General features: G+C 41.0%; 1 protein-coding gene and 3 non-coding genes across 5 annotated transcripts in view; 3 read left to right on the top strand and 1 right to left on the bottom strand.

Annotated features, from left to right (window-relative positions):
* Nucleotides 1-12,237, bottom strand: part of plxnb2b (plexin b2b) — a 122,196-nt gene extending 109,959 nt beyond the window's left edge. The window contains exons 1-2 of one of the 2 annotated variants that reach the window (XM_044193169.1): nt 12,165-12,237; nt 11,785-11,851 (exon numbers count right to left, since the gene is read on the bottom strand). In XM_044193169.1, coding sequence (XP_044049104.1) covers nt 11,785-11,851; nt 12,165-12,191 — 94 coding nt within the window. In that variant the 5' untranslated portion in view covers nt 12,192-12,237. The remainder of the gene's footprint in view (nt 1-11,784; nt 11,852-12,164) is intronic. The other variant, XM_044193170.1, reaches the window with a different exon arrangement.
* A 9,523-nt stretch (nt 12,238-21,760) lies between these two features.
* Nucleotides 21,761-21,901, top strand: LOC122875635. The gene has a single exon (XR_006377869.1). It is a non-coding gene; the product is annotated as a U4 spliceosomal RNA (small nuclear RNA).
* Nucleotides 21,902-22,583: 682 nt separating this feature from the next.
* LOC122875613 lies at nt 22,584-22,724 on the top strand. Its single transcript, XR_006377849.1, has one exon. It is a non-coding gene; the product is annotated as a U4 spliceosomal RNA (small nuclear RNA).
* Nucleotides 22,725-23,785: 1,061 nt separating this feature from the next.
* On the top strand, nt 23,786-23,926 carry LOC122875625. Its single transcript, XR_006377860.1, has one exon. It is a non-coding gene; the product is annotated as a U4 spliceosomal RNA (small nuclear RNA).
* The last annotated feature ends 2,318 nt before the right edge of the window (nt 23,927-26,244 follow it).

The raw sequence follows: 26,244 nt of genomic DNA, 5'->3' as shown, positions 1-26,244 counted from the left end.
GGCACACCTCCAGATGACAACATACACTCCATCACCCCACACAAACAGACAGAAAGGTGCGGTTGTGAAGCCGATCTGTTGTTTCACAGCGACCGCAGTGAGAGCCAAAACCATGTCATTACCCCAGCCAGCAAAGAAGAGGAACCCCAGAGCCTTGCAGGAGAGTCACAAGAGTGTTTGTTTGAGGGTGTTTGACAATGAGAGAAAGATAAACAGAAAGCAGTGAAAAGAGTTAGACTGTGAATTAGTATGAAAGTGTGACTGAATGAAGTATGTGTGCGTGGAGGTGATTGTGTGCCATCAAGGCTCAGCTCTAGTTTGAGTGAGCGTTATGGAGAGGTTTGTCATACCAGAACGAGGTGCGTGTCTGGACTGGGATGAGACTGAGAGAAAATGCTAGCAGACCCTTAAGGCTCTCTGAATGAAAACACACTGCCCTCTCTCTTCAACAGAACACACGCAACGACTGACTTGCAAATTCATGATTTAAGTGACGGAGGAGCTTAAGGCCACTCATTAATATAAAAAAGGAAAAAGAAATCGCAAATGAGAGCGGAAGGCAGGAGGGGAAGTTATTTATAGAAAAAAAGTTTGATTTATAAGCAAAACGTAAGAAATTATCACTAGACAATAGAAACTCGCAATCAGTCATAATTGTTTCTTGGTGTGACATGACTGCAGATAAAGGAAAACTATAATTGATATTCTGAACTGACTTGTTAATTAAAGCACTGATTATTCTGCTAAACAGACTTTGACAACCAGAGGGGCAGCACTGCCCTTTAGAAAAGGCACTTGCACAGCGTTAAACTGAATTCCTTTGAGGCCTTTGTTTTTGGCAGCAAAATGTTGTCCGGGGATCAGGACGTTCGATGTAAACAAACAGAAAAATGGGAGTGTGGTTTGCATATGAGACAATCCCCAATCCAAGCACTTTTATTTGTTTGCTCCAATAAATATCAAGCTTTATTAATTGATTGAACCTGAGAGGAACAGAGACTGGGAATGGGGAGAGGCAGTGGAAGCTATGAAGCTGTGTGTGGACTATTGTGATTTCATCCCTCTCTGCTCTCGGGGGAAATTGATGTCAAAACCTTACACCAACAGATTTTATATATATATATATATATATATATATATATATATATATAAAAACTCAACTCTGACAAACTCTGTATAGCAACAAAAACAGGCCTAAAAATGATCTAAATCCTCATGTAGGAAAAGTTTACAGAAAAAGTGCCCTGTAATTACTACAGCATATCTGTGGACTGAAGGGTTTGTGGATTATAAAAAGGTGGGACACCGAACAAAAGGGGACCTTAGCTTACGGAGAGCCTGGTCTGGGCATTGGGGAGGCAGTTGAGGACAGCACACTTAATGGAAGTGACAGTCAGCAGATACGCGCCAGTCCCCTCCACCCGCAATCACTCCTGCCGCCTCCTCCTCTGGCGGGCCCGGAAAAGAAAGGAAATAAAATACACCCCCCCATCTACAGATTACATACAATGCACCCTAACATACCGGGAGAGGGGAGTGGGAGGTGAGGGGTGGAGTGGGGGAAGTGAATAGACAGGGAGTGCTGCCAGGGCCTACTTTTAGATAGCGTGGTTATCAGCAAGAAAAGGAGAGAGAGAAACAAAGAGGAAGTTTACTGGCGTTGTTTTATCTGGAAGGGCATTAAACTGAGAGGCACACAGGGGACGAGACAGCGAGAGTAAAGAGAAAGACCATTCAGAGGAAAGGGAAAAACTGTCCAAAGTCAGGCAACCTTCAGAAGCGTTCTGTCTCTCTAACTCACAGTCACACACATACACTTTGCCCTTGGCTGAAAGTCATCCCTGGTTCATGGTCGCTGGCTTTGATAGGAGTCTGGGCCCTGGAACGAGTTACTAACGACCCAGAAAGCTGCTCGTCGGGCTATTGGTGCAGCTTGATATGCAGCGAGAGAGGCTGTCACTGGGATGGAAACTGAATGTGGCCTTTGATAAAACACTCAAAGAGGGATAAAAACAGAACTGGAAGTAGGCAGCCCATTAGGCCGTGATAGAAAGTAAGGGAAATAGAGAGGGCCAGTCGACAGGGACTGAGGGTAAATCCGTGCCCCTGTGTGCTGTCCTTGACCCTGTCAGATGGGGCTGAGGCCTGCGGTGAGAAAGAGTGTTGGGCACACTGCCTCCCAGGTGTGGGCTGGAGAGGGATGAGAGGCATGTCGATGAGGGGACCCCCCCAATGCTGCCGCCGCCAAACACGGCTACCCAGGCAGCCCGCCGGAGCCCACTAATCAGAGAACTTAGCCGCTGACCTCTCCACAGGCTCTATACCTTTTAATGAGATCCATGCCTTTGATTCGTCTAGCCGCCTGGAGGTAGAGACAGCATGCATAAGCTCAGACACACACACACACACACACACACACACACACACATCAACTTTGTCAACTGTAGATGGACACTTTCACATCCACACACTGCTGTTGACACAAAGACACAAGAGATGTACACAGCTGAAATAATGAAGGCTCTGTAATCCACAATAGCCAAGAGCTCTCATGCGTGTACACGCATGCACACAGGAAGTGTGGAAGATACCCAATGATGGACTAGAACAAGCACTGCCTGAGAACTAACTAAAGCAAACTAATCACACACAAGGACACACAGAACCACACAGCCATAAGCCAAGCCCAGCTCAAGGACACAACACCCACCTTGTTAAGAAAAGGCAGAGGGAGGTGCAGGTGAGATTGGATCCAGACATGCTTGCTCACAGACAGAATTGAATTATTGATCAGCCAACAGATTGTGTTATGAGGAATTCATGGATCCATGTCTAGGCTGTCCAGCTCCCTTAGGCTGAAAGACAGACTGTGTGGACTCACTGTACATGTATACATTTGTGTATTTGTATGCGTGCGCATGTGTACTGGGGAAGCCTAGGGGAAGCACTAGTCGAAGTCCGAATTATTTTCTGTGGGCGGAGTGGGCAGTGGGAGCTCGCACTTAGACAAGACAGAGCAAACAGTGAATCGATCAAGCTGGCTGGGGTGATGCATACAGAGGGAAGGCCTCACCCTCACTGTGCTGAGAGAGTTTAAACTGCTCACACACTGAGTGGCTTTTTCATTGGCACTCAGGCAACAGCAAAATCCTCAGCTCTTAATACCACCATTGGAAATAGAGGAAATGGGATTTTTATTTGTCTGAACTCCATGGGTGGTCTGCTGCTGCCAATAATGCACTGAAATACAGGACTCACTTAATTTGGGTTCTGTTACTAACATCAGCTAACACGAGGTGCTTGCCATTAGACAAAGGTAGGACTACATTCGGTCATGAGGTTGTGGCACCTAAAAGCCCACTTTAACCCAGTAACCTTTCAACACTTCCTTAAAGCTAGGGTAGGCAACATTGGAGAAACTAGCAAGAGACTGCTAGATTTTGAAAGTATCCAACCAAAAAAATCCCACCCCCTCCCTTCAGGCCTCCCTCCAAAGCCACTCCCCCAAAACACATTTTTTATGCACAATGAGTGCACGGGCAGAGGGCATGCAGGTCGGCAGGTAGGTAGGTAGGTAGACAGGCAGGTAGGCCAGCCAATGAAATGATTGGCCTGTAGGCCTGTGGCAGCCACATATACCAGATTTGTTTTCTTTTTTTCCCCAGAGCATTTGATTTATTGATTGCTTAGATGTATTGATTTTTTTTAAATTTATTGATTGCATCACCATCACTAGCTTCTCAAATGCTACCTTACTGATAAGGTGAAAACAGTCACAGCTTTATGGTCACACACTGTGGTGCCACAATACAAATATCAGTATTTCATGGAGACTGTGACCAGGACTCAAAGGTGTGGTCAGGAATCACAAAGATCCTGTGGATCTCAACACTGCAGATGTAGATGAAATACCAAGTCACTTTAATCCAGTCTAAACATATATCCCATCCAGAAAAAAACAGACACTTATTCACATGGACTTACACAATATTTATTATCTTATCTTGCTTGTTTTTGGTAATTAGGACTTGTTCTGTTTGTGTCTTATGTGCAGAACAGATGTGTGGTTTTAGCACGCTGCTTAAGGGGGATAATGTTGTGTTTTCAAGTCGGAAGGTGGAAAGACACATAAGAACCCAGCAGGAACAAGATGCGAGTTAATTTTTTCCATTACCCGAAGAGGAGACCAACTCCATATGACTAATTAAACGACAGACACAGAAGAATGCGTGATGATATCCTGACGGCAGACAAAAATAGGGACTGGAAGTGAAACAGAACAGAACCTGGTTAAAAATGAAAACACCAGCTAAGGGAGGAGGAGGAAGAGAGACTTGTCAGTGGAAGTGTACTGTAGATCTCAACAGGGAGGACTACAGAGAGATGTTAATGGTGGTCTCGAGTGGTGGATAAATGGCTACCCTGGCCTGGTCAGGCCACCAGTCGGCACCGGTCCATCAGTAAACAAGCAACACCACACTGACATGGCCTTTTACACCCCACTTTGCTTCAATCTGTTATTGGAATGCTGCACACTTCTCTTCCATATCCAATTGAAAGAGGATGAAAGTAGAAGGGGAAAATGTCTCCTGGTGAGACTTGTGTGATTTGGGGATCCAATTTGGCAGCATGTTTTCTGTAAACATTGTAACTGCAGCTTATTTTCAGAGAACGCACTAGCGAGCAGCATTAGGCTGTTCGCTGTGTGGGGAGGAAAGAGACAAGGTCTTGGTAATAAGGTTCTCTAACCCCAGCAGCAGCTCTACTTCGGCTAATGACTGTAATTAAAGAGCCCAGCTTCACAGAGGGATCAATGACGTGGGTTCGGCCCAGACAGGACATAGAATAGACATAGCTACAGCAGAAGGAAGCGACCACAGGGCTGAGTTTAAAAACTTATGGGAGTCTGAGTAGTAGGCTAGCACGTGTTAGGAGGGCCTGTAAATATTTAGGCATTCTTACAGGGGCATGTGGCTGCGACTCTGATGTCATTTCTCCTAGGCCTATCATTTGCTTTAGTTACAGGCTGAAACCCCAACTGTAAACACAGATCTGTGAAAAGGGGAATATTGGGAAACAGAGTGTCACAGGACAAAAATAAACTGTGCAAGCAGCGCAAGTTATCTGCATGACCATCACATGTCTGACGAACTCTATACAGATTAGGGAAGAGAAGAGAAAATGCAGATACCGTGTCTACATGATTTGCAGACACCAGCATAAAATATCTAACAACTTCCTTTTTTTTCTGCAAAAGTTAACAGAGGAAATCAAAACTGGCCAGCTTTGAGGCTGCCCAGATGAGTCAGTGAGGAATAATGCATGTCATCATGGCTGCGTGAATAGGAGAGTGAGGCTGGGGGGCAAGCGCAGACACCCAAGACATAGAGCTATGATGACACCTCCACAGATCTGCATTTAAGAAGACAGCTCAGAGCCCCAGGCAGGTTTGAAGCACCAGGATTAATATCCACGTAGACTACAGACACACTGAGTAAGAAAGACAAAGAATAAAGTTGAGAGAAAAAAGTTATGGAGCACAAGAGAATGGTTTTAATAGACTCTGTTCTGCTGATGAAGGGAACTAGAAAGTATGTTCAGAGATGGACACGTTAACATAATCAGGAAGTTATAAACACAAGGGCAATGGGTACTTCCACATTGCTCTAGCACAAGGGCCATGGTTGGCTGATCAGGCATTGTTAACAGTCCTGTTGATCATGACCAAGCCAGAGAGGTATATACTTCCACAGGTCTGCCTTTAGTCCACCACAATGTCCCAACTCAACAAGGTCAATGCCAAGGTAAAGGCCTGACTCATACTAATGCCCTAACATGAGCCTGCTCTCCAAACAAATATGCAACAAAATGTGACAAAGCTCACCGCCGGACTGCATTATTTTCACTGTTTTATTACATATTTGTCGTTTATGCCTATTTTTGCTGTTTTTATTGAAGATTTTATTTGTTTTTGTGCTTATATTCTTATCTTTTTCTTTGCTGAATCCTTCTGCTGTTGCACTGGGCGACTAATTTCCCCATGGGGATCAATAAAAAAAAAAACCTCAATCTACTGTATCTTAAAATGCATTACCGTTACCTTAGAAAATCCCACCTCAGACATTAGCAACCACAAATTGTAGCGACCAGTGGTCACTACAAAATGTCAGTCTCTAAGGTTAAAGCAGTATCTTTGGCAGTATTATTATTGCTGCCGAGACTACTGCCACAGTAAAACGGTCTGTCAGTTTACAGATGAGAAGCAACAGAGCCAGTGGCATTTAACTAGATTCTCAGTAACTTTAACAATTGCTGTATGAACAGATTTTAATAGGTCCCTCTTGGATCATAGGGTACTGAAAGGCCACGATACCCACCTCATTTAACAGAGACAAGGACATGATACTGACAAAGAAATGATTTCATTTTCATAATACCATTTCATTATGGTGAAACAGTAATAAAGGCAGACAGCCTTGCCTATATACTGTATTATCCCAACTTGATAGTAAAGATTCTGAATTTAGATCTGGACACTGTAGAAGAGGTATAGACGCATATAAACTGCCTTTGTTTGTGTAATGTGCAGCTGAATGAGAAACATTTTAAATACAGTTACATGTGAACTCGTTTCACATTTTCATTTCATTCGTTCAGCATTGGACCAACAGCAATTGAGGCTTGCAAGTTTCACACTGACAAGCACAGGTATATATGAAGAACATTTCACCTTTCCACTGGAAAAACTTCCGGACTTCTAATTTTGATTGAAACAGACAACCAAGAGACAGACACCCAACCTCCAGCAGTGCTGCCATCTCCATGTCCACTTCCAGCTGCCAGCAGATTTCAGCAGATGTCAGAGATAATAAGGACAGCATATGTTTCTTCAAGATCTAATGTTGCTTTTTTAAAGCACAATCTGCCTAAAGATTTTATGTTACTGTTTTCAAACGTTATTAATTTTATTTAATTATGAGGGTTTTTTTCCAAGATAATTTCAATGGTCAAATTCAAAATGTAAATACAAAATAAAATTTAAAAAAAAATCTAAATTGACATTTTCCAAAAATCTTCAGAAATCAAACAAAATGGAGGTGCAAATGTAACACAACTGTTATGTTTTCATAGTATTCAAGATTTCATACCACTTAAAATTGATCTGTACTCTAACACACAAATACCTGACAGGTCATCTAGAATCTTCCTGTTTTAAATAAGTAAAAAATGTAAAGATACAGTACATAGATAAATAGCAGTTGCTTGCAATATGGAAATTCAGTGGTAAACATTTTTAATATTTTTCCCAATTAGTTGTTCATGCCAACAAAGGGAGTGTGTCTGGTTGAGACACATCATCTATTTATAATAAGGTTGTTCAGAGTCATACTCTGCAAGTGAGTTACTTCCTAGCTCCATGAGGATCATTCATCTCTTCTATAAAGTCTAACTTGCACAGACCATCTCTCTATGTCTTCCTCAGTTTGCCACATTATCTTTCCCCTTTGCTCTCTCAGGTTGGTGTGACCTTCATCTCCAGCTGCTGCCAGTGCACTGACCCTTCATGCATCTGTCATCCACCAGTCCTGGCTGAGGCTCACATTCAGTACTTCATAATTAATCGCCCAGCATGCATGCATGCAAAAAATAAAAAAAGAAGAGGGCCAATACTAGATGGCAAACTACCATATTAACATAAACCACCTGGACATCTTATTAGCTGTAAAGCAGAGGTGATAATTAAAAATGATCTTGGCAGGAGTAAATTGGTCAGTTTAAGGATTAACTGTGAAATGACTCACATGGATAAAAATGAATTGCACCCTCTGGTGCCTTAGTTATGATTAAATGGCACTCAACATGGAGCAACTCTCAGTGAACAAAAAGTGCAGTGAAAATGCATTACAGGTGGAATAAGTGGCTCTACACAGTTTCCATTATTCCTCAGGTACTGTAAGCCTAAGTCCATTTCAAACCCAAATCTCTCTGAGAAAGTTATATCAGCAAGCTGCCAAATTCTGCACAGGAATCCTCAATTTTCCCAGAAATTAAGCTTCGACTCATCTTCGATATGTCAGAGTCTGAGAGATCTGTGAGTCATCTTTTTATCATAAAGCAAGGGAGCTGGACTAAACATCGCCCGTCACATTACGTTGATTGAAGCAGGCACGACCAACTTCCCTCTGAAGTGTTTAAATGGATATCATTTTGATAGCAATGCGTGCCAGACTCAATTACCAAAGCAAAAAATAAATTAGCTTCCTGCTCTCTTTTCTCCTGCCAATACAAGACTTGAGAAGAAAGCATCTGATTAAGATTTCCCAGGATAGGAATCAAGGTGACCCCTCACTCTCATCATTGCTGATAAGTTCTCAGATACCTGCTTCTATAGTGTCAAGCTAAAATGCCTGGCTGGGTGTGAACTTTTGCCAGTGGCCTGAGTAGGTGAGCTGGTTGACATGCCTCCAGTGAGCAGGTAGCATCAAAAGCCTCTGCAAAACTATGTGTCTGTGTCAGTCTGTCAGTTCAGCTGCCATGGGGAAGTGGGTGAGGGGAGGGAGACTAAGGCAGATGTCTGTATTGTGTATCCATCACTGGCGTTCAGTCCTCAGATACGCAACCTCAAGGCTGCTGACAGCCAACACCACCCAAAATGCCTTTTGAACAACAATGAAGATCATGTTTTCCTTTGGGCTAACTTTTTTCAAGTAGCCACTTACCTCTCTAAACCTCATATCACGTCATCCATCTCCCGTTTTGCGCTCTCTCGTCTTGTTTGTTTTTTTAATATTAGGATGTCTCAGTTCATATGCAGAACATCCTGCCCACAACCTCTCAACCGAGCGATTAAGGTAGCTCCCTCCCTTCGTGAATCATTTATCTCTTTCAGGAGTGTGAGCATGTTTACAATATTCATCATGTTCCTCTTGCTCATGCTCCAAGCACTGGGAGTGTTGGAAGAGTCACAATGGTTAAAATGTAGAGGTGAGGGCAGAAGAAAAGCATTGCGCAGCAGCGGGAAAAATCAGCATGAGTTGGCAGCGGCGTGGAGAAGAAAGTAAGCCACAATGGGTTGAGTGCATGGTGTGGTCAGTCATGGATATGGGATGAAAGACAGTGTGGGTTGAGAAAGTGTCAAGGTTGTTTTAGAGGTAAAAGTACACCCTGCTGAGCTGAACATGACCATAATATCTGGAGGTGAAGTGCTTGGCTTGGAAGCCTGCAGACAGACTAGGTTAAACTATGGATAGTGGTGAACTTAAAGCTGCATGAGGTGGTGGGTTGGTGGTGGGGGGTGCAAAGCAGTGCCAGGCTGCTATCTCTTGCCACAGTGTGGCAAGGGTGGTGAGGGTTTGGTGTGTGAAGCACAAACACCACATTGGAGCAAGGGGTAAAGAAAGGAAAGCTGTTGAGGGGATAGTTTGAAGTCCCAGGCCATGAAGTCCAAGGGCAAGGGGGGCAGCTGTAAAACCCGGTGGCGATAAGATCAGAAATCCACCTCAGCATGACGTCCCTTCATCATAGGATAATCTTCAGACATGAAAAGACGAGCCTGTCTCCAATCTGAAGGAAATCTGTATTCCCCTGATTCTTCAGCCGTTTAATGCCATGCTGACACGCCCTTCATGCATCTGCCCACACTCCCCTGAAGTATATGTGTACTTTAGAAAAGCTAGAGGAACATGGTAATGCATATGGGTCTGTCTCATGTGCGCCACACCTATTTTATTCTACAGAGAGGAAATGTTGGCAAAACAGCACCCAACAATCAGCTTTTTAAAGTGAAAGTATGTCTAACAGGTATTGCAATATGATACTGATTTAGATTACATCCCATTTTTAGTAGGGAAAAGAAAAAATTTGATTAACTAGTAATTTAAAATGAGCCGCTTGCGATGCACCAACGGCATACACACTATTCATGTAGCAGTTTTTTTGGTGCTGTTTTTCTTTTTGTAGGCTGCAGACAGGAGGCATGGGATTGCTTGTTGCTGACGAGGATTATGGTTTTACTTTCAAAATGAAAATGACAGAAGTCAGTAATCCAATGCAAAGGAAACAAAAGAGACTGGGGATGAGTTCAAATTCATTTGACCTCAAAAATATTGCAACGCTCTCTGAAATGTGGCATGCTTCCAGGAGACAAAATGATTTAAACTATCTGAGAAAACTATGTAACACTAAAAAATACAGGATGAACTTTGGCTCACCCAAAACATGTAGGAGCTTAACAGCTGAGTGCTCTCTACCTCCGTTTCTCAGTTGGTCAGAGGCTATTTTACTGGATCCAAAAATACTCAGAGTGGATCTCACCACAAAGTTTCATTTCCAGAGCCAGTGGCCTATTACCAAAAAAAAAAAAAAAAAAATATAGGAAGGACTCATGGAAATGCCTGCTTTGTTTGTTATTTTCTCTGTTTCCTTTGTATTACAGGGTATGAGCTTGCATCCGGCTTTCGGGATTGTTTTGCTGAATCCTCAAACACTAACATGACCTGAATGAGAAATGTCTCCTATTCACTTGCCCCGAAAAGAGCATCTATGATGAAGAAGTGTGGTACGTTTGTCTTTTTCACCCTTGCGGGGAGCAGGAGAAATCATTTATCACCACTCTCCTCTGCGCAGATAAGGTGTCTCTATTTATTCAGAATGGAACAGATAAACCCTGAATGAAGCATTGTGGGACAGAGAGAGAGAGAGAGAAAGAGGAAAGAGAGCGAGAACGTGGAAAGAGGGAAAAGACAAGGAAGCAGCTTGGTTTTCAACTGCTTGTGTGTGTCCATGTGAGCAGATGGCATCTATTGGAAAACCATCCCTGCTCAGTTAGGAGGCTGACCCCCTGCTCTGAAGCCCCTTCCAGCCACCACCACCACTGCCACCAGCAGCCGCCTTTCCTGCCTCCACGTGCCCCCTGCCCGCACTAATCCGTCCCCACTATGAGACTGCTTGTATAATGTTGTATGTTGTATAATATTTAATAGGAATAATCCCCAGGGGATGGAGCATCCTATGTACAGTCTGTGCACAAGGGGCGGAAGATGGCAGGGGGCTGTGAATGAAAGGACGATTTAGAAAGACAACAAGGAAGTACAGTGGTCTGTTGAGGGCTGCGCCAGGGACTGAGAGATACAGAATGACAGAACTGCACAGGAGATTCAACAGAGACATGAATAGTGCTTCTGTCTCCTTGTTCTCTACAAGAGAAAAGAAAGAAAGAGAGAAAAAGGAAAAACAAACAAGAGGCAATGCTCACTACTACTTCTGTCCATTCAGCTGTTGATGTACAGCTTACTGTCCAGAGGTGAGGAACACAGTTCACATGCCCATTTCTCACTGAAATTGCCTGTGTATGGGGACAGACGGCTCCTTGTGAGGTGACTGGGTAGATGCTGCGATCCCGAGATGAAATGCATGGTTTAGGGAAGAGCATGTCTAAAGGGGCATTTTTTTCCCCTCCTCCCAGCACACAGCTGTTTAGTTTAACAGTAGAACAACTTTGCAGCGTTTCAGTGACACATTTCATAATTCCTGCACAAGAACACTGATGTAGATATAATTTCAAAAAAGACTATAAATAAAACAGTAACGTGTTAAAGAGCAGCAGTGTTATTAGAGACTGGTTACGGTTTACGCTCCCATGCCATAGCGACAGGGCATATGATAGTATATCAAAACTTGGTGCTCATATGTACCATGGTTTGAAATTGATACTATACGGTTAAACGCTGACGCAAATAGTCCCAACCCCACTTTGACGGGATACACCAGCTTCCCGGAACTCACCTTGGAAGAAAAAGAGCGAAGAGAGTAGTTGCACACACGCGAACAGTCCAGATACTGAAGAACCGCCCTGGTGAAATAAAAAAAAAAAGAAATAAGTCCGTAACCAAGTTCACATTTTACTCTCCTCGCGCAGTTCTGTGAAGGGTTTCAGAAAGGCACTATTCCGTAGGAAACACGGGCTACTTGGTTGACCGATTTGTCAATTCCTGTAAAGACGACCCGGGCAACTCCTCAACAAAAGAGTCTCTGGTTACAATATCAGGGACTTTCTCCACGCCCAGGTGCCGAGTCACATGGTAATTTCCCAGGTGTGTGTGTGTGTGTGTGTGTGTGAGAGAGAGTCTCCAGCAGGAGCCGCGGCTCAGTTGGCAGCAACACACCTGTGGGATCCGCTCACGCGTTCGCATTGACTGTCATCGCGTTTGAAAACCGTGATGTTGTGCGGAGGGAGGAGAGGAATGGAGAGGAAAGGAGGGAGGGAGGGAGGGAGGGAGAGAGAGAGAGAGAGGCGCGCACTGAAGGAGAGCCGACGCGTCCGGGCGCGGAACGGAACTATTCCCCTCCCACTCCACTCGTCGGCCGCAAAGCCTCTGTGTGGAGACACTAAGCCGCAAGTAGTAAAACGGGGAGAAAACGAAACAAGTTGTGTCGTCTGTTCGCCGACGCGCCGAAATATTTCCGCGGGCGGTGGGAGCGGTGTGGCAGCAGCCCCGCGCTGTGGTTCCCAAAGTGTGGTCCGGAACCAACAGGGTTCCAGGTCATTCCAGGCAAAATAAGGAGGCATATTCTCAAGGAAATGTTCAAAATTAATGGTTTTCTAACGCCCCCGCCCCCATCAGACTAAACATAGTTACATAATTCTGTCAAGTCATACCATAACAAAAAAGATGTTTTTTATTTTTAGATTATTTTTTTTCATTTTCACATGAAATAGGCTATGGGAATACAGTCCAACGAAATAACACATCTGTTAACCTGTTGATCCGTGATAAGTTAAACTTTGGGAAAAGTTAAAGGGTCAGTTCACAAAAATCACAATTTTACAACTCATTCAGGATACAGATAGTTTAGGTTTGATTTGCAGATAGTTTAGAAACATCTGCTACTGCTACTGCTAATATCTACACTTTGTGGCTTTTTCCACAACAGACATTTTGACTTGCGATAGAAGGAAAAGCACTTATATGATGCTACTAATAACATTAACAATGGCTCTGTTTAATGGCTCTGTATTCAAATGTCCCAGTAAGCTGACAGTGATCCAGCATGCACAATACCAGGACCCAGCAACTAAATGAAATTCAGCCATCATTCATTTTTATTTTGTACTTTTCTGTTTTTCCTACTGTGGCATGTCAAAATGTCTTCTGTGAAATAGGCCTGTGGTAGGGCAGGACTTTAGAAATACTGAGGTCATGGGTCCAAATTCTCCCTACCCCAAACCAATTCATGTTTGACACCATAATACCTTTATTTAAAGATATTAACTCCTAAGAATATCAGACTTTGTGTGTAATTTGTGTGTAATTTTAGAATGTAAACTCCTCAGGTCTGTAGGCTACTGCAACATCCCACAAACAATACTGAAGACATGATCTCAGTGAAAATACCATACAGCATGTGTCTATTCAGAAACAATCCCATGTTTTCTCGGGATAATCAACAGACGTCACTATAGACAGCTTTACCAAACTTACCAAACAGTTTCCAGTGACTGTTGACAGGGAGGTCTGTCAGTTCTCCAGAGAAAGACACATTGCTGTTGAGTGTTTTCCATTTCTTGATCCTTTGAGCATCAAAGCCAACAAGTTTCCATTCACATTCATTGTATGTGTGTCAGCAGAAGCCTCGGGAGCAGCTATTCTTAAACCAAGTCTTTTTCTTTCGTGAACTGTCCCTTTAAGGTTGATTAATTGTGATGTAAACTAATAGTAGTATCACTATGATCATTGTTACGTTACTGTTATGGTCCAGTGTTTGTGCTGTTATTATTATGTACAGTATAATGTGAATTATATTGCACTGTTCATTTCCTGTGCTTTTAAAATCAGCTTTAATTTAAAATTGTGTAACTGATCTAAAAGCCCACCTAGGGACAATCATTGTAAATTAGCTGTCACTATAAATTCCACTTGCAACACATTTGTTGTATTTTAAGCGGCTGAATGTAATTATGTTAATTGCACTTTCCCTGTCAAATAAACAACTAAGTAAAACATAAATAAACCATTGGTATTTCGTGCAGATGGACACAGAATAGTGTGGAAAGGGAATCTGGGGACATTGCTTGGCTTAAAAATATTTTCAAGAGCAACCACTGCTCATTTATTTATATTTCACTGAGCCCCATTTGACTATGTCCTTACAAGAGCCGTATTAGTAGTCATTATAACAAAAATTACTGGTGTGCTCGCTGTACCTTGGCTGCTGAATCGTTAATCACAAGAAGTATAATTTTGAAGCTCTTTAGTTAAACTAAGTTTTAGAAAGTGCAATCTTTCATTGCACTGTGAATATGTAATAACCTTTGAATCAGCCATATGTTTTGGGTCTTTTTAGTAAGAAATTCACTGATTTTTGACATTCATGCAGTTAGGGGCTCAAAGTTGCTTTGATTTCAGATATGGGCCATATGTGTGTAAGTACTACTCAAGCTTGATTGGCTCTATCATCACCCTAGAGGTTATATGAATAGCCTATTTTTGCCTTTAGAGCCTAATGTCACATAACACTGCAATTTGGCACACTGAGTTTTGTGGCTCCATGTCATGCCTTGTTGTGTGGCTGGGTGTCAGTTTTGTGAGTGATTTATGGGCATGCAAATGAGGCTGTCTGTTTGGGGAGATGTGCTGCCTTTGCCCAGTGGGCCCTGGAGCGAAGACTGGAGACTGCGTGGGTGTGAGTCAGTCCCTAACTGCTGACACAGGCACAGAGCTGGCAGAGATTCACACAGCAAGATGGGGAGATGGCCTTCACAGGTCCTCACATTGACTGATGAGATCAAGGAGAAACTAGGCCAAGCCAGACAAGTGTCAGGCAAACAGACACCCAGAGATAGAGTGAGAGAGACAAACACTCCCCAATCACAAATAGAGCTGAGAGAGTGGAAAGTGGCGGGGTAGAGCCAGGTTGTTTTGGGTCTGAGTTCAATATGTCCAAACCTGTTTGTCTAAAGAGTAATGAGCCTGCTGAGTCCTGGAACATGCTAGCCCAGGGGATGTCGGTAGCCAGGAAAGGCCAAGTGAAAGCTCTCTAAATTCACTAAAGTGGAATAGAAGTTCACTTTGTTCTACTAGATAGCCTGACTGTGATGACATTTTGATCAATGCGCCTATACCTTCCTGCAGCTAGCCTTTTATGTTGCTTGAATAGTGATGATCTGTTATCATGCTGGTGTCAAACAGTACCATTTGTCACACAGTGTCCCTTAGCTGGTCCGGGCTGTAAAATGTTTGACTATCAACATATTATAAGACCTAATTTATGACACAGCATTTCAGTTGTCCATGATGATGTAGTAGTCATAACAGATTCAAGGTTCATAGTTCAGAGTGTGGTTGCCATGTGGATAGACTGCCCTCTGTTGGTGGAAGCTTGTATTGTTTCATCAACTAATAACCTCATTAACAAAACGGAGGTAACACTTTAAGTAGTTCCCAACCTTTTTTGTCCTTCGTACCCCCACAGCCCTATCAGAAGGGCTAAGTACCCCTTTATCATGCCCCTATGATAGATGGGATGGCTTTATGGTATTGTTCAATGGTATTTTTTAGCAGTTTTGGCCAAGTTTGCATTTGTACTACTGCCGTTTGGAGTGACAGAAATTGGTTGTTTCAACCATTTACAGTATCTTTACTTTTAGCTTTAGTAGCTTTTTGGTTTTTTGTCTTTTTTCTGACTAGTTTTTCTGCAGTCAACTTACACTTGACTCGAAAACTGAGGCACGTCTTGTGCAGATTACCATAGTTGGTAAGTTATTGTGACAACTATAAAGATCAGGATCACACAAATTTGTAATCTTACTTGTGTGTTGATTTTTCTCCTAAACACAAATATGTGGATATATATTATCAAATCATAATTTCTATTCACAATTTTTCCACGTACCCCCTGGTAACTGCAGAGTACAAGTACCCCTGGTTGGGAATCACTGCTTTAAGGGTCCCTGTTCAGCATTTATAAGCAGTATATAAACATTTAGTAAATGCTTTAGAACATGCTATAATGTATTTGTACACAGCTATATGGATATTTTTAAGTGTTTATTTATGTACAGTTTTTTTCAACAATTATAATTTATCCTATGAAGACATATTAGGCTATGTAATACTACAACAAACACATTAATAAACACTTATATTTGCTTACAACTACATAGTGTGTTATAAACCATTTATTCAATATCTTCATACTGATTATAAATGCTAAATAGGGGCACTTTAAGTAAAGTGCTGGCAACAGGATTAATTGTTACACATTTTATATCCATCTTTACTGTGTGTACAGTGCGTGCACAACAAACGTACAAAAGAACAGAAATACCTTAAAGTTAATACAATCCAATCCAAAACACTACAATTAACAAATATGTAAACCAACACCTCTCTGATTTACAGATATTAATACTAGCATTTATTGCAGTGATACTGTATTGTATTGCATTATATTGTTTAATGCTGCGTCCCCCCTGTGTAGCTGGGGACCCCGTTCCCATACATTTACGTTGAATTTAGTTTTTTCATAGTAACATAGTAACAGATATGGTACAATACATATGTTATATGTGTTGTACAGAAGGCATTGAGGCGTGACTTGTTTCTGAATTGTTTTTTGTGATAAAGGTAAATGGTTTGCATTTTCACACATGCGGTTTTGAATTAATTATAAGCAAATAGTTAATAGTTAAGTAAATAGTTATCAAGTGCATGCATCATTAGCAAGTTCATTAGGACACTGAAGCATATCTGAGCATCATCAACAAGTCATCCCCAGTGCTACTGCAAAATATCATATATGTATCACATTTGAGCGTTAGAAGAAGAATTACTTTATGAATCCCCTTTGCATCATCTTTTTCTAGCTTTGCACTGCTAAACAAAGCTAGCACAAAATGATGCACTTCACCCACGAATGGCACTTTAAGTTTTTGACTGAGTTGGTGGGTGTGTGTGTGTGTGTGTGTGTGTGCAGAAGCACTTTGTTATGACTTTCTTAGGAGTTCTTATATTTTGATACTATATATGTTACTGGTTTATTTAGTTTTGATGTCTTCTGAATCTGTATCGCTGTGATGTCGTGTTTCTAAATCTGGAATGCTGAATCTCCCATCTGCACAACAAATTTACCCTTGGGTACTAATAAAGAGACCTTGACCTTGACCCTTGGGGGAAAATCATCTTATTGCGTTAAAGTATAGGGTTATAGTTTGGGAGCTATTTTGGTCATTTTTCACTGATACAGCTGGCATATGCGGTCCTTATGTATTAATTCCTCAATAAGAAATATAAGAATCTCACAGATGAAGTCGTGTTAATCACATGCCATTTGGTAAATAACATACACCAGTAGGTACAGTACCATCACTGCATTTGTTTTTAGTACAGGTGGCCAAAGTCAACACTGGGAATGTTAATGTCATGTTAGTCTCATGTTCTATGCATCTAATCACCTGTTCAGCAAAAACATAAATAAAAAATCAGGAAATTGTTATATTATTCTACACATTCTCACAATTGTACCCTTGGTTTTGCCCTTGCTATGCAACTGTATCGTCAGTATCTATCATTCTTGTCATTTTTTGTTACATCAGGTGAAGGTTGCCAGATATACTGTAGTGGCAAATCTATAGATGCAGAGATAACAGATGGAGCAGTTCACAGACAAAGGAAGCTGTCATGGTGGTGAATGATAAAGGTGTGAAGAAAGACTCAACAGGGAGGCAGAGGAAGGTTATTTAAAGCGTAAGGAACACTTTGATTTGAATGGCTTTCTGACCTAGCTAAATGTGCCTCCAGCTGTCAATATGACTTATAAGTAATTACAGAGGGAGGGATGTGTGAGCGATCGAGCTATGGCTACTGTATGCGGGGCTCAGATCTTCCGCAAAGGCATGTGCGACAAGGAGACATCAGGTTTGGCATAAAACGGACAGACGGGCTTATGGTGCCATTCTGACTCAGTCTGGGAATAACCACAAACTGGGAATAGCAGGATGGCAGCAGTGTGTGGGTTGGTGTGAACAGTCTGCAAGCATGTGTGTGTCAGAGAGAAAGAAAGACACACTATTTGAATTAGAAGATTGATGTTTAAAGAAGCTGGTTGAGTGTAAAAGATATTACAGATATCTACAAAAGAGATGTAGATATTTATTGTATATATGTATTGCTGTGTGGCACTGAAGAATGAGTGAAACTAAAATACTAATGTAACACTGTGTCTTTGACCTTGAAGTTTAGGGAGAAACTAAAAGGCACCATGAGCGACATTTGTCTTCTCTTATCAGATGTCCCCTTGCCCTGGCTGAGCTGTCACTTTACCCAAGAAAAATGTCATTGTTTTCCTCTCTCTGCTCATAACACAATCTAATCACAGTTTGCCCAGCTCATCCTGTATTGTCCAGGGGGCCCCACTCTGAGAGGGAACAGAGGGACGCTCAGCATCAATAAATGTCCTTAACCAGGCTGATGTGATGTAGCCCAGATTAAAAATGGCCTGTGTACATCCAACTACACTCATGTGTAGATAAACAAATACACACACACGCACACCTGCTTGCATGCACACACTTTTACACAAAGTGTGCACCATATCCATTCCCTATTGAGTCAGTAACATCAGTAATTCAAAGAGGTTATGTGTCCTTGACAAGGCCTGTAGAAGTGTGATTATGGGGAGAAAGCTGCACTGTGTGGTCTAAGCTGGATCAGCCTAGTTGGCACATACACAGTCTACAGACTTTACTGACAAGCTTATGTTTCCCCAAACCAAAACAGTCTTACTTAACCTACTATGAGATGCTCCACATGGTGTAAGATAGGTTAGATTGTAACCCAAGTATGACATTGATTTTTTTCTCTATTTTTTTTTTTTAGCCCTGTGATTGATGGTTCAGGAGGAAAATAGCTCTCAGCATGTTGAAGACTATAGGCTGCCCACTGAGCCCCTTTTGGATGGCACGGTATTATGTGGGCTGCCCAGCAGCCTGTGCTGAATGGCGGAAACAGCTAAGCCATCTGTTACACTCTATTTTCATCTCTCTGCCTACCAGCGGGGAAAGCCACGGCCCAAAGGGACTTCAGCTGCTCTCACAGAGTCCTATTTATTTGTTCAATAGGTCAAGTCTAAGCCTTGCAGTGAGGGACCACCAAACCAGATCTCATTTATGGCATGGCCCAGGTGATTACAAAACACCACACATTGCTTGACTGGGCAGAGCTTGTGATAAAGGAGAAAATACTAATACAAAAAAGTAATCAAGTGCCTCAGAGAATTAAAGGAGATTATTGCTGTCACAGTTGTTAAATGACCATAACCCAATGTGTCCTCAAATGCTTCTTAAGCCAGGTTAAAAGGATCATTTTATGAATTGAACTCTGTTCATGTAATGTGTTCCTTGGGTTGAGAAAAGAGAAATTTGTGCTTTCCAGGTGAGGATGAAACAGAGGCTGGCAGGATTCATTTGAGATTACTTGGCGCAAACATGGTGTAATCCCCTTATCTGCGTACTTACCTGTCCCTGTCAGTGATCCAAGCCTACCTCTATGAACCTCATTGGCCTGACATTCTGGCAGGAGCAAATCCCTGTCTAATGTGTCAGCCCAGGCAGCTTTAACACCTGGCACGCCAATGCTTATCTGCTGAGCACCCAAAAGCACCTGCATTATCCCACTGAAGCTTCACAACAAGTGAAAGAGCTTCTAATATCCACACAGGGAAATTACAGTTTGTGTCATACGGCAAACACACAGCGTGCAAAATGCATACCATTACTAAGGGCTTATGACCTGATCAAACATACAGTATCAGACATCCCCAATTTTGGCGTCCTTTCTCCTAGTGGCTGGCTCCGAGAGTATTTTAGAACTGATAAATCTGCCTTGTTTCTTTTAAATTAGTGAATGGTTTAGCCCCTGTTATTATTACAAAATAATTGTATCCTTCTTCAACCTATAATATTAGGACCTCCATTACATCTTTATAGTTAATCCCTATGATGATCAAAAATTACCAATTAACTGTCTTCATCCCCAAACCTGTGCTCTTCAGGGTGAGATTTCTGCATCAGCTCTGTGCGCTCCTTTGCATTTCTACTGAAAACTGTGCTTGTTCATCTGGGCAGGATTCTAGGTGTTTATTTTGTCATATTTATTTTTCTCTTGCATCTCTGAAACATGGGACTCTGTAACCTTTAGAAAAGTGTTATATACTGAAATGAGAAGATGAAGGGAGAAAAAAAATATGACCAATTTTAACAGCTGAATAAATGGCAAAAACCATGTGTCACTACTACTATCAACAGTGCAGTGTAGCCTACCTCTTTAAAGATTTGTCAGGATATTAAATATTCAAAGTCATATGCTTCCATAGTTGACAGTCTAAAATCGTCTCTGGCCCAGTGTTTAAAATTAATGGGCTTCTGCAAACATGGAATTTGTTTAAGGCAATTTTATGAAAGGTAATCCATTACATACATATATAGGACAAGTAAAAATATGAAAAGAAGAGTCGTTTAATCAATTTCCGGTCCGGCCATTTTTCATTCCTGTTAGAACACAATTTCAGGCCAGCATCACCTCACAGCATCTTTTTAACAGGTACTGACCAGGTGGAAGTTACTCGTCAGTGATCACCCTAACCGCCCTGTATGGATTCATTTCTATGTGCTTTGGACATAACACTTCGAACCGTTCTCAAGGTTTTCCTCCTAAAAGTTTTACTTTTCAAGGAGGCCGCAGCAGCGAGCACGTGAGAAAAGTTCAATCTCGTCGTCTCAGCAGCTAGCATGGCACGGTTTATCATTAGTGCCTACTACACTACATTAATATAAGGCCTCATTTTTGCTGTATCATTATCTCTTATGATAATTTTAAACGTATCTGGACGGTGATTAATCGTGTCAGTTAACGTTAATTATCCCAACGGTTTAAGTAAAGCATTCTGCTGAACGTGCTAAATAAATTATTTGGTAACGTTACTGTTGGTAAGTTACTTCATAAACACACCGTGTTAAGGTTGTATAACACTGTATTTTATTTTATTGTATCTGGAAGTAGGTTAGTATTAACACATTTGGTTACTTTTAAAATCGTCAGATCCTTACAGGGAAAATAGAGCAGGTTTATCCTTGTCTATACTGACATCTGGTGGTGTTTCAGTAATATAGCGTTGTCGATGGACGGGTTGGACCCATGATCAGCAGGAATTCATTTTCCAGGTCCTTTGAAATGCTGTGCCGTATAAATGTATTCTATATTTAACGTATATCTACAGGGCAGTCACTGTCTTCTGTTGCAACACTTTTTACCCGAGTGTGTGCCTGAATGCCAGCCCTCCCTAACAGGAATTCGCGATTAGAATTTCGGTCAAAGGGGCCACCGTAGACTGCCGTTTTCAGTCCGAATGCTTAAATATCTGAAATACAAACTGTAGTGTGTTGTTAATTTGTATACCCCGATCTGTATCAAACATGAAAGGGTGGTGTGCCTTTAAATTAAGATAAACTGTACGGTTGGGCGGAACTTCCATTATAATCAGAGTACGGGAAAATATATCCCATGATGCATTGCGTCATGGTGACAGTTAGAAATACATTTCAACAATCAGCAATCGGCAAACTACAACAATTAGCGGGTTGGTACAGTGTGTGGCCGTGAATGTCCTCAGAAGATGGTATGCTTGTCTTGAATTAAAGCTAAGATACCATAACTAAACAACGTATGTAGTGGAATGACGACTCTGTTCATACCTAGATTGAATCAGCTTTGCGCAGTGGCAGTATCGTAGCCTATGAGGTTTATCCGAGGCGCGATTATTGCTAGTTGAAAACTTTACCCAATACCCCGCCTTGACGACTTGAAATATAGTCGGCAATGGCAATTTTTGACGGTCTCTAAGGAGACTGATAAAGTGTTAAAAACAATTAGTTTTAAATTTCATTCTGAACACGCAAATTAAGAAAATAATTAAAATATACTTTTCTTTAGGAGTTACTTAAATAATGACGTTGATACTAGAACAGTATGTTTACACACTACAGACTCTCATTCTTACACTTTTATATACTTATTAAGTATTTGTATTTAAACGTGTGTAATTATAGCGTTTCATACAGGAAGTCTATGAGGTGATCTGTATTTTTGAACGGTTTTATGATACATACTCAGGCAACAATGGGCAAAAAAACCAACTTGGCACGCCAAAATGAAGAGGTGATTCTCTGGCGACTTCGGTAGAGCTCGTCTGATAAATACATAATTTTCTGTATCCCAAACCACACAGTCTATAGCCCAAACACGGAAATGATTAGCCCCACCTACCCAACTTAACATACAAGTCACATCCGTAATTAGCAGCTGGAATAAATAACATTTCTTAACCCACATAAACAATAGCATGACAGTAACAGGTTAACCCCGAATATATAAGTACAACTGAACTGACTTTTCTTAACCAAACAATCACAATTTAAGTACCATCCGTACATAACTGGTTTCCTGTGTCATTCTACAGTATGCATGTTAAAACCCTAACAGAGGGGTGAGCAGACCTTAAAGACACCCCCTCTGTGACTCCTTCTCTTCATCTTTGCGCAGTGGCAGTATCGTAGCCTATGAGGTTTATCCGAGGCGCGATTATTGCTAGTTGAAAACTTTACCCAATACCCCGCCTTGACGACTTGAAATATAGTCGGCAATGGCAATTTTTGACGGTCTCTAAGGAGACTGATATCTTGTTCTAAGCTAAAATATCTTGCTTTATTGGAGAGGAGGAGTAAATTTGATATGTTATCACAAAATGTTAAATAGTGTGTTCTAGGATGAATGATTTTAAAAATGAAGTTTAGTGTCAACTCTTGGTATTGTGGTACTTCAGTTGTCCTATTTCGGACGTTTCAGTCGTGTAAAGAGTGATGTTTAGTTTCGGTATGGTCTGTTGTACATGTTTCCCCCACTGTTACCCAATGGCAATTTTTGACGGTCTCTTAAGATAAATGTATAAAATGTTCAAATGTAATGTTTATATTATTCCACCAGGGGGTGTTTTACAGTAATGTAAAGTCTTCGTAAGGCTGATATTGCTACAGTATGTCTCAACAATTCTGTCTCTGCATGTTTAGACACTGCTGCAGACTCTTATTCTTTGTCTTCACTTCTCTATAAATTCTCACTCATACACTTTTATATACTTATTAAATATTTGTATTTAAACGTGTATATTATTTTGGGCATTTCAGTCGTGTTAAAAGTGTTAATATGTGAATAAGTGAAATATAAAAATGCGACTCATATTTGGTTAAAATTAAACATTGCATGGTCAGAACGTGTTCGTCTTCCTCGTCTGGCTGAGTTTTCGGGAGCCTTAAACAAAGACGTACAGGAGGGTACGTCATTTCCGTTTATAACTTCTTTCAATTGTGTATTTATTTAACGTTGTAGGTGAGTTTTGACGTTGGATTGTTTGTGCATTACTTATTCGTATTGATTACAAGCTACTACACGATTCGACCACAAAGTTAAATCAAAAGATGTTACATATAATAACGGCAGTATCACATTTAAGGACACTTTTGCTGTTTTCTAATATCTCTTCTGTCTTCTCCACGTGTACTGTTCATATTTATGGAGATGTATTTATAAAGTCCCCATGGCTCCACTTTGGGGATAAAATGGTTTATATTTCTATGTAATTATAACCATATATTATAAACCACACCCATTTTTAAAACCCTAACAGAGAGGTGTGCGGCTTGGAGCCACCCCCTCGCCGAGTCAATGTGCTCGTTAGCCTTGCGCAGTGGCAGTATCGTAGCCAATGAGGTTTATCCGAGGCGCGATTATTGCTAGTTGAAAACTTGACCCAATACCCCGCCTTGACGACTTGAAATATAGTCGGCAATGGCAATTTTTGACGGTCTCTAAGGAGACTGATTTGTTGTGAAAATTAAACAAGATGCCATTTGTATGCGTAATACTAGCGGATAACTACGTGTATTGATATCATGATCACTTTCAGATGTGTTCAAGATGTATTCTATACTTAACCTATTTTGCAGTCTGTATACTGATGCACTTAAAACTAGAGTCTGACAAACATAAATGTTTTTATTATAATATGCAGTAGACTCAAAGCATTTCAATATTTTTTTACATTGAATGTTTTGTTTGTATTTGTGGTGGTTCTTTATCATGATTAGAATTACCTCAGGTCTCCATGGGGGACGTAATTGTTTCTCGCTCTGTATTGTTTGGTGTCTGCAGCCCCTTTATATTTCCCCTTGTAAAGGATAAAACAATATTAGTATTCCTCACACTATATACTATACGCTAGATAACTACACTAGATAACTTTTTTTGTGACAGGCTTTATTTTCTATCTCTGTACTGTTGAATTTAACGCTTGTCAGCTGCTGGGAACTAACATTTCAGATGCTTATTTATTATTGATAAACCTCCAGCATTTGTCTGTCATCACTCTTACCTAATTTCATACTTGTAAGATGTATTTATTAAGAGCCTGTGGTCTTCTGGACTTGCCTTTGATTAATGTACATGGAAACAAACCCTTTAAAAGATTGTTATACACAGTATCCTGGTCACGGTGCAATGTACTTGCCAGAACAGCAGAGGGCACTCTGAAACAGGATATGGGATGGTGAACGTGAGGAGAAAATAGACCTTGAAGTAGAGAAACACACAGTTGTGTCTGTTTAAAATCTTTAAACATAAGTCAGTTTGTTTTCTAGCTAAGTGATAAACAATTTTTATATATATTATAAAGATATTAAGCAATTCTGTGTTGGAATTTGAAAGAGTTTTTTTTTTTTTTTTTTTTTTTTGCAATTTGATGATGATTGCTGCATCTTGAAAGAGTTTGTGCTTAAAAGTCTCCTGTGATTGAGATTCTCTTTCTAAAGTGAAAGTAACATTTGTGCAGTCATGTTTTACCACCCTGTAGAGAACTGTAATTGCAGTGATCTCTGATTAGAAGAGGGGTGTGTTTTAGGCAGTCATAGGGGTGGATGGGTAATCAAGTCTTCCCATTAGGCAGATGAGCTCAAAGCCTCTTGTCACCCTGTAAAAACTCTCTTACACCCTTGCTGTCATATAAGTGCACTGTGCACTTACTTAATTTTCTCACTTTCTAACAGTGTCTATACTTGTAACTGTGATGTGGTTGACATTTTTTTTAACATTACCTTCAAAATTGTATCTCTCATTCACAAAATAGTAGATATTTATATGTAGAAAATTGCACCTTGGGTCAGGAGCACTCTTCAGGGTTGGGGAAATTATTATTTTTTAAACTGTAATCAGTTGTAGTTTATGGAGTTTTCATCTACAACCTCACAGATAAAATGTCTTTGGTTATTTAGACATGTTTCTGAGCAATCTGAAATGTTATTACTCTGGGTTTAGTTCAGCATCTATAATTAATCAGAGGTTCAGATATTTTTTGTAATGTGATTATTGTAATCCAGCTGCTTGTAATGTATCTTTCCCCAGCTCTGTTAATCAAATTGTGGGAAAAAGTGGATCATGCTTTCAGACAAATGGATCATCTGGTTGTTAAAGGTGAATCTAAGGCTTTGAAGAGTGATTCATATTTACATAAATTACTTGAGGCGGCTTTTGCATTTAATCCTCATTCAGTGTGACCCATGATGCACTTGCTTTTACTATCTGTTCTATACACATCCACTGAGCATTGATCAGGCTGCACCAAATGGAGTTGCCTGTGTGTGGTCCTCTTGACCTGCATATGACCCAGTGTTTTCTACATGTTAAGATGTAATTATGGTACGCAGACAAAATATGTGAGATAAGCTGGAGTTTTTCGTCCTTCACAGCACATTTGACATCTCTCAAACTCCGACCTTTTCACATTTCACTGACAGTTCTTTATCTGTCAGAAATGAAATGGCAAGATATGGCTTTGTTCTATGTAAGCGGCAGCTGGAGACTTGCCAAACATAAACAAATAAATTGCACAGCATCACAGGACTAGTTCCTAGGTAACCATGTGACAGTGCCAACAATTGCTATGGAAACCAGCATATCCTCTCTCTCTCTCTGTCTGGCATTTCTTTTAGGAAATGTATGAGAATATTCCCTTTCCTGTGAATTGGTTTTGCTCTCCAGGTCTGACAGTTGTGGAGGAAGACACCGTCACGTCATAGAAAGTAATTTCCCCTCATTCACTGTACAAGATGTAGAATGAATTCAGGCAGATATATAGTAAATG

This window comes from Siniperca chuatsi, linkage group LG4 (genome assembly GCF_020085105.1).
Source record: "Siniperca chuatsi isolate FFG_IHB_CAS linkage group LG4, ASM2008510v1, whole genome shotgun sequence".
Lineage (NCBI taxonomy): Eukaryota > Metazoa > Chordata > Actinopteri > Centrarchiformes > Sinipercidae > Siniperca > Siniperca chuatsi.
The sequence above is the reverse complement of the archived record's forward strand: the minus strand, read 5'-3'. Positions and strand labels throughout refer to the sequence as shown.